The sequence below is a fragment of the Castor canadensis genome, chromosome 18 (assembly GCF_047511655.1).
Source record: "Castor canadensis chromosome 18, mCasCan1.hap1v2, whole genome shotgun sequence".
Taxonomy (NCBI): Eukaryota; Metazoa; Chordata; class Mammalia; order Rodentia; family Castoridae; genus Castor; species Castor canadensis.
The window spans coordinates 13,171,617-13,179,989 of record NC_133403.1 but is presented as its reverse complement, the minus strand read 5'-3'; the positions used below and the strand labels follow the sequence as shown (position 1 = coordinate 13,179,989).

Sequence of the window (8,373 nt, the reverse complement as noted above, 5' to 3'; positions counted from 1 at the left end):
CTAGCCTGGAGGAGGGGTAAGCATGAATAGCTGTAGCGTTGGAAAGGCTCCACGGCCTCTCCAGTGTCTGGGACCAGGGGTATTGGAGCAATAAGATACAGAGGGAGGAAAAGACTGTCTTTCCTTACTTTATTTAGCAGTGGCCAGTGATTCTTCAGCCCAGACCCTGTGGAGGGGACACAAGGGAGGAGCTTGGATCTCACAACACAGAAGACAACCAGGCGAGGGGGTGGTTCAGGAAAGAACAGGCCTTACATCTGCACACGGGTCATGCAGGACCTGAAGGGCAGTGAGAGTCTCAGGGCAAAGGTGGACGGCAAGGAAGGGTGCTCCTGGGAGAAGGAACCGCAGCGGTCAGGCGGGGACGGAGGGCGGCGCGGAGAGAAGATGGAGTTCAGCTCTGAGACACGGAGGCATCTCCAGGCAGGGGAGGGAGAAATGGGAGATTGGGGAGTGTCCCTTCTAGCTGGCGCGTCAAGCGGGCCCTTTGCAGCCTCCTGCGTAAAATCTACGGGCCAGCGTTAGTGGCAGTGAGCGCGAGTGACCGCTAGGGAGCCCAGCCTCAGACAGAAGCCCAGACGCCGTAACCCACGGCGAGGTACTCAGACCAACGCAGTTGCAGCGTTCGCGGCCGTCGGCAGAGCGCATGCGCAGCCCGCCCTGACTCATCCTCGTGACGCAATCAGTGCGCGCCGTCCAGAGCTCCGCCCAGACTTTCCTGGGCTCTCCTGGAAGGCGGTGCCAGTAGGCGGTTTACTGCTTTCCTCTTCTGTTAACGAGGCAGGGAAAAATCTAACTTCTTCAGAGGTGGGCCCCCAGAAGCCTCCGGGGCCTCCCACGCCCACGGGCCCCCACTTGTGGACCTTCATTGCTGAGTACGGACGGAGGCCCTTTTGTTCCGCGGCCACGCCCCTTGTCGCTCACCAGAGACGATCGTCCTTCAGGCCTTGCTTCTCCCCTGTGTCCTGGTCCTTCCTGCAGGATAAGCTCGTGGATCACGATCGGCGGACATTTTATTTATCTCCCTTTCTCCCCCATACAACCCTGGGGGAATCTCCCGGGCTCGAGAGGAAAGGGTGACTCGCAGGGACTCCGGTGGTGGGGTCCGTGGCGGGCGACCAGCGGCAGGCTGCCGTGCGGTCCCAGCACGGTCAGCGCGTGAAAACTGCCCCGGAGTTCTGGGAGCGTCAGGAGGCAGTGCTGCCCCACGAGCTAGTGAGTTGCCGCCACGGTAGGCATTTGAGCAGAACTGGGAATCAGAGGGGGTGAGATGGTGTGTCCCTTGAGGTCACTTTAGGAGACCTAGTCTGAACTCAAGTGATGCCTCCCAGGTTAGGCCGGGCCAATGAAAGATGAAGTGGGTGGTGAGTGGGTGTGGCCCTTCTCGGCTCGAGGAGACAAATGTGACAAGTGTGATAAGGGCCACGTTGGGAAAGGTCAGGGGTCAGGGCTTGCGAGAAGGCTGCTGTCAGGTGTATTTGCCAGGCGTGCTGGAAGGAGGGGGACTCTAGGACCACACCTTGTTTTCCACGCTTGCCAGTGTTCCCCGTTCTCTATTGTTCTTTCAGACCAACAGGCCAGTCCTTGCCAGTGTTCCCCCGTTCTCTATTGTTCTTTCAGACCAACAGGCCAGTCCTCCCCTATACCTACATACCCATCCCTTGTCCTAAGTGTGCCCAGACCCTGGTCCCAGATTTTAAGGAGGCCAGGAGTTCCTCATATCCCTGATTCTGTGTGCCTTTTACTTAAGACCCCTGTACAGGCAATCTGTAAACACATAAAATTTAAATAAAAACGTCAGTGAGGAAAATACTACTGTAAGATTGGGTTTGCTGTGAGTGCTGGGAGGGATAGAGCTGGAAATTAAGAATTCTCTTAGCTGCCTAAAAGGAGGCAGTCTCTAGGCTGGGGGGTCAGCTGTGTGGCACAGTGGTAGAGTGCTTGCTTAGCATGTGGGAGGTCCTGGGTTCAGTCCTCAGCACTGCAAAAAGAAAACAGATCTATTTATCAAGAGTGATTGGGTTTTTTGGATACTAAGCTCTCACTCATTCATCACCTGCACAGAACATGAAAAACTCAGGGATGCCCATACAGTTGTAAGAGGAGTCTCAGGTAATTTGGGGTGGGGGAGATGAAGGGCCTGGAAGCCCCATCCTGGAGGGGGTAAGACACCCATCCTCAGCCTCACAGCACTGACAGCAGGCTGGAGGTTGGTCCTTTGTGTTTCCTTGCCCTCCTACCTGAAATCATTGTCCCTTCTGGGTACTGTCCATAAGGCTTACAGGCTCCAGTCTGTGCCAGGTGGTGGAGGCTGCCTGAAGTCTTGGCTGTGACTTCCACTTACTCTGAGGATGTAGCTGTGGGTGGGACATACAGTTTCTTCACACAGATCTGAGGTGCAAATCAGTCATCTCCTGGGGCTCTCCCCAACACTGCTTCACCTTGGGGAGAGGTGGAGACTGTTCTGCCTCCATATTTGCCAGAAGACCTGCCTACATCTCGGCTCTTTTGCCCTCTCTGCTGCGAGGGCAAGCAATGGTCCCTGCCCAGTGGCCCTGGGTCTGTGCTGGTCTTCTGCCATTAGCCCCCTCTCTGAAACTTACTGATCCTGGTTAAATGTAGTTGGTTCCTCCAGACCTCTGCCTGCCTCTCCAGATGCTCTGGGTTTGTTCACTTTTCTCACTTCCAGTTCTTTCCTGCACACTATATCCCTTCCTTCCCTCAAGTCTCAGCTCCTAGAATTAAGGCTGCCTCTTTTGGGTAACATGATACAACCTACAGTGTGGGTTCCACCAGGGGAATGGCTCCTCCCTGCTAACAGAGCTGGGGAATCTCCACCCAGTCCAGTCAACATTTCTGGCTGGGCTACCTGATGTCCACCTTGTGCTTGTAGGCATAGGTAAGGGGATCTTAGGGATGGCAGGGTCCCTACTGAAGAGAAGGATGGGAGCCAGGTTGTGCCTGGGGACAGTCTCAGAGGATGTAGACCCATGCCATCCCCACCCTGCCCATAGCCCGGTTTAGACTTGGCCTCCTATAAAGGGGATGGAGACAGTCCCTTCCTGATGCAGGTGTGCAGTGAGTGGCTGGCATCTGGAGGTCAGTATGTGGGGGTATGGGGTTCCTTCTATGGAACTGGGGAGACTGAAACCTCCTGCAACCCAAGAAGAAAGCTACCTCTTGAGTTGTGTGAGTTTGTTCTGGGTTAGGAATTGAGCCAAGCCATTTATTATTGCAGCCTCTTAACTCAAGGAGGTGGATCTGATAATCTCATTGCTCAGGTTAGGAAGCTGAGGTTAGGTGACTTGCCCAAGGTCACACTGCAAATGGGACTGCAAAAAGTCTGAACCTGACTTTACCCTACCCCAACTTCCCGGATGCTGAGCCTGGCTTGCGGAGGCCCAAGGGTAGCCCGGTGCCAAACCAGTGCTGCCGCTAACCCTACAGGTTCAGTGGTGGCCTGCGCTGCAGGGACAGGGAGCTTCTGTATGGAGCTCCAGTGCTGTGTGTGGGTAGGGGATGGAGGACAACCCCTGTTGGGGGCCGTCTTTGTTTCACAGCAGATTGGGAAATCTGACTGTTGTGCATGTGGCCAACCCAAGTACATAGAGCACGCTGAATGGCAACCTGCTCGGAGCTCTCCCCTGAGGACCTCACTTCATTCTTCCCTTGCTGCATGCCTGGCCTGAACTCACAGGATGCAGGGCTGCCTGCGTGAGGCTGCAGGAGCCATTTACTCTCCCCCAAAGGCTTCAGGAATGGGATCTGCCTACCAGGAGACTCCTGCTGGCAAGAGGTAATTCCTCAGTCAAGAGCCAAATTCCTTGCCTGACTTTTCCCCTACTAAGGCACTTGGACAGGAAGGTGCCTCTGCCACTTGCATAGCCAAGCACCAGTGGATCCTGTCCTACCTGAGGGAGTCCTTTGCTTGGAGAGTACTTTCACGCATCTGTGGAAGAAGCCAGGGGAACCCTAAGCTTGGAGCTCTGAAGCTTCTTCCTGGCTTGGCTCCTACCTATAGCTGGGCCCTGGGGCAGGGCTCTGGCCAGGGCACACCCTCCTCTAGTTCAGGGGTGAGGTGCTCAGAAGTTCCTGGACAGGCAACCTTCCCCAAGGCAGCAGCCTCCCAGCCTGGAGGGAGAGGGGCCCTCCCCTGCTTCTAGCCTCAGGGGAGAACGGGGTGGATGTCCTCACCTCCCAGTTCAGCGCTCCAAGCACTTCCACTCTGCCTGCTTGTGATGTCTTCCGTGCCACCCGTGAGGCCTCATGGACATCCCCTTCAGCTGACTGAGGGGCCTTCCCACAGGCCACAGGGAAGGCCTGGAAGCAGTCTAGATCCTTCTTGGCCCTAAGCCATGCTACTGGGAAGCTCACACCGTGGTTGCAGCCAAGGTGGCCATGGCTTGCCCATCACCCTGCATGCTACAGTGTCTTCAGGTGAGGGTGGGCTGGCTCTCTGGGGAGGCTCAGCCATCAGTGCCCCCCAACCTACACAGGGGACCCCAGAGGGATGGATGCAGGAGCAGGAGACTGCAACAGGATCCGGTTTATTTTGCCTTGGCAGGGTGGTCCTGAGAGTGGCAGGTGCCACCCTGTCCCGGGCGGAGGGAGGGCCCGAGGGCCAATTAAGGCCAATGGCAGGAGAAGCAGGGGGCATGCAGCCCCTGGAATGCGGTGAGGCCAGGCCGAGGCCCGGAGGCAGCTGTGGTAGGCCAGGGCAGGATGCCCCTGCCACCCAGGGTGGAAGGCACCGGACTGTGACTGGGCCAAGGCTACAGGGCCGTGGATCCAGGCCACACGGGCACCCCGGGATGTGGAGCACAGGGTCATTTGACACAGAACATGAAACACAGGCACATGACTCTGTACAAGTAAGCACATGGATAAGTGGGCACAGAGTCATAGGGCTGAGGGACACTTAGACCATGGCCAGGCTGGACACGTGGACACAATGGTGGTAGTACACAGAGACCACAGGAGAGACAGCACGACGGAACACATGATGGCCACCATGAACAGACCAGGCCATGGAGCTCAAGGGATGAGGGAAGGGGCCTTTTGGCACAACTGCACTGGAATCACGAGACACGGTGGGGGGGGGTGGTCTGGAGCATCCAGGGCAGCTCCCCACGCACACCGTCTGGGCTTAGTCTGTCTTCCACACTTTGTTGAGCAGCTTCACCACCTCATCATAAATGATAAACACGATGGCCACATCCAGGCAGACCCGGCCCAGGCGGGGGACAGTGCCTTTGTAGAATCTGAGTGGAGGAGGGGTACAAGGTGAGCAGGACAGTGTCCCTGGAAAGGGTACTCCCCTCCCCCCATACTGGAAGAAAACAGAGGCCTAAAGGAAGACAGCCTGGGGCAGGAAGGTAGCAGGCCAGGGAGGGTCTGGGATAGGCACAACAGTTCTACCCCTCATCTACTCACGCCTTGGGTCCCTCGTTCTTGAGGATCTGCAAGCCACAGTCCCATGTGTTCCGGTATTTATGTGCCTCCAGACCCTGCAAGAGCCACAGTTCAGCAGCCAGCCCCTGTCCTGAGCTCCCATCCCCACCTTTCCAGCGCCTCAACCCCACCTGCATCCGGGTCTTGACCACATCCAGAGGCGTGTTCCCAAAGACACTGGCTGCACCAGCAATAACTCCAAACACCCCCGTGATCAGTGGGTTCATGGGCTTGTTGGGGTCATCCCCTAGATGTGAAGGAGATTGTGGTAAGAGAGTGCTGGTAGTGGAAAGGGAAATGGGTCTTTGAAGGCTGGGGAGAAGCCTGCAGCAGGGCCTGTAGAAGTGCCTAGCCTCTTCCAGGGGCAGCCCAAAGAAGCCAGGCTTGCAGCGTTTGGAGACAAGGTCCTGGGGCACAGACTCACCTCGGTACCAGTTGCGCAGGGAGGTCATGACAAAGAAGCGGATGGCTTGGTTGGAGCCCTGCTTCAGCACGGTGGCTGTGAGGCCCTGGTATGTCCCCTTCAGTCCTGGAGGCAGACAGGTAGACAGGCAGAGTCACCCTGGAGCCTCCCTCCCAGGCCCCAGCTATGGATTGGGGGCAGGGTGCCTGAAAGTCTAGGTCCTTTCCAGCCTGGATGAGATCCCTCTCCCTCTGAGTGGCTCACCTTGTTCCCGCACAATCTCTCTGATCCCGTGGAAAAATCCTCTGTACTTGGGGTTGGAGGAGGTCTGGTCATGGATGAACTTCACCTGGGAGAAGAAAGGCGTTGACTCCCGGGCCACCACCTGAAGGGCATACCTAGCCCTTTCACTAGCAGGCCAAGAGCCCATCAAGGTAGGTCAGGACTGGGGGTGCAACCCCTGCTTCAGCTACAAGCAGTGCCACCCTGGGCTGCTCTAGAACACAAGAGGGCCCACCTGGTGGAGGACTTTCTACAGTTATGTTTGTTGCTGTTTCCTATGGTTTGAGTAGTAAATGGGCCACGTTTTCTGTTTATAAAAGGTTTTTTTGTTTTACTTGACCTGATGTGTATGTATTTATTGGTACTGGGGTTTAAACTCAGGGCCTCACGCTTACTTAGCTAGGCACACTACCACTTTGAGCCATTCCACCAGCCCTTATGAAAGTATTTTTAAAAGACCTTCAGTAATGTTTTTGCTTTTTGCATAAACAGCCTCCCTGGGAGACCCTTCCTGCCAGATACCCTGCACCCTACCCGCCTCCTTCGAGATCCTGCCCACCATGCGGTCTCCATGGGGCACATGGCCGCCATGGACTGGAGTACCCATGAGGCTCATAGTCACAGCCTCGGGCACCCCCCCCACCCCTCTGCAAGCCTTGTTTCCGCGTGGGGCGCTTTCCCCACCTTGATGGTTTCCATGGGACACACGACCACCACCGCCTCCGCCACGCCAGCGCCCAGGCCGCACAGCAGCCCGCGCGTGCTGTCTAGCCGTCCCTGGGCGTCCCGCATCTGGTTACTGAGGAACTCGAACATTCCGAACCTGGGGGCGGAGACAGGTAAGAGGGGACGTCGCGGGGACCCCCCCCCGGGGACTCCCCCCTCCCCCCGCCTTGCGTCTGCCCCAAGCCGAGCCAAGCCTTACCTGACAGCCGCCTTGGGAATGGAGCCATACAGCAGGGAGCTGAGGCCACGGTACAGGCCCAGAACGCCATGGCTGCGGACCGTCTGTCGCACGCAGTCCACTGCGGGAGGGGGCGGTTAGGACTCCGTGGTCCTCGGGGCCCCCGCCCACCCACCCCCCCAGCGCCCGCTGCCCCGCACGCCGCCCCCTCCTCACCGATGCCCCGGTACCGCGGCGGGTGCGAGCGCTCGTCCAGCTGCAGCTGCGTCTTCACGTACTCGGTCGGGAAGGTGATGCAGATTTCGATGCCGCCCGCCAGGCCGCCTGCAGGGACCGGGCACCAGGGTCCTGAGACGCCCCTGCGCGGTGGCCCCAGCAGCCCGCCGCCACTCAGCCCCTCCCCCGCCCGGACTTTGTCCCACGTCGCCGCTTTCCAGTGCCTCGAGGAGGCCGGGCTGGGTCCCCACGCCCCCACCCCGTTGTCTACACCGTACGCGCAGGGGCGACACGCGGGGCGAGCCCACGCGCTGGGAAGGGACCAGGGCCGCGCCCCCCCACGACACCCCCCAACTCCCCGCCCTACCCGGAAGTGGGGCGGGGCCTCGGCGTCCCGGGCCCACCCGGAAGCACGGTGGGGCTGTCGGGACAGGGGTCCGCGTCCCGGAGAGGGCCCACCTGCCAGAATCGCCTTCCCGGGATGCGTCAGCTTGGCCTTCCCGGACGCCGGCGCGGCGGCCGCCAAAGCGCGGGGGGCGCGGGGCGCGGCCATGGCGGGCTAGAAGGTGGGCGCCCGGCGTCGGCCTCGGGTCCGAGCCTCAAGCACGGGGCACTCGGCAGGCGGCGGCAGCGGCAGCGGTGGCGGCGGTAGCGACCGGTTATGGTCCCCGGGGGCGGGGCGGCCTCGTCAGCTCCCGGGCTCCGCCCCGCGTGGCCTGAGTTTGGCCCCGCCCCCTCCCCGCCCCGTGCCAGCCGGGAAACTGAGGCCGGGGCGGGGCTCACTAAAGCAGGCGTCAGGGCGGGGACCAAAGCGCAGCCAATGGCCAGTGCTGGTCCCTGGAAAGCCTGGCGTGGCGGGGCCGGGGGCGTGGTCTTCGGAAGACAGCGCTGCGCCCCGGCGGGGAGCTGTAGGTCAAGGTGCAGTTTCTTTAACGCCTGCAAGCAGACACACGCGCTGGAAGCTGCGGGCCTTGGAGTCCGGGTCTGCCACGAGTGACAGGGTTCTCGGAGATCCCAGAGGCTAGTGGGCGCAGATCTTCCCCCAAGACACTTGAGGGCTTGGCCTTCGGACACCCCCTGGGCTGTGTGGTTACCACCTTCCCCCCTCCAGGATTTA

General features: G+C 59.4%; 1 protein-coding gene across 1 annotated transcript; it reads right to left on the bottom strand.

Moving 5' to 3' along the window:
• Nucleotides 1-4,531: 4,531 nt before the first annotated feature.
• Nucleotides 4,532-7,925, bottom strand: Slc25a1 (solute carrier family 25 member 1). Its single transcript, XM_020160636.2, has 9 exons — nucleotides 7,716-7,925; nucleotides 7,257-7,364; nucleotides 7,062-7,161; nucleotides 6,821-6,959; nucleotides 6,119-6,203; nucleotides 5,876-5,980; nucleotides 5,583-5,698; nucleotides 5,434-5,507; nucleotides 4,532-5,261 (listed from the first exon to the last, which is right to left on the bottom strand). Exons 1-9 carry the CDS (start codon nucleotides 7,807-7,809, stop codon nucleotides 5,147-5,149), a joined length of 936 nt encoding a protein of 311 aa, XP_020016225.1. The 5' UTR covers nucleotides 7,810-7,925; the 3' UTR covers nucleotides 4,532-5,146.
• Between the last annotated feature and the right edge of the window lie 448 nt (nucleotides 7,926-8,373).

Bases quoted from the DNA above. Each gene is read 5' to 3' on its own strand.
- Slc25a1 (XM_020160636.2), bottom strand. From the start codon at position 7,809: ATGGCCGCGCCCCGCGCCCCCCGCGCTTTGGCGGCCGCCGCGCCGGCG. The intron at 7,162-7,256 runs GTGAGGAGGGGG...CCCCTCCCGCAG, and splicing joins GCCGCGGTACCGGGGCATCG to TGGACTGCGTGCGACAGACG. The intron at 5,508-5,582 runs GTGGGGTTGAGG...TGGCTCTTGCAG, and splicing joins TGGTCAAGACCCGGATGCAG to GGTCTGGAGGCACATAAATA.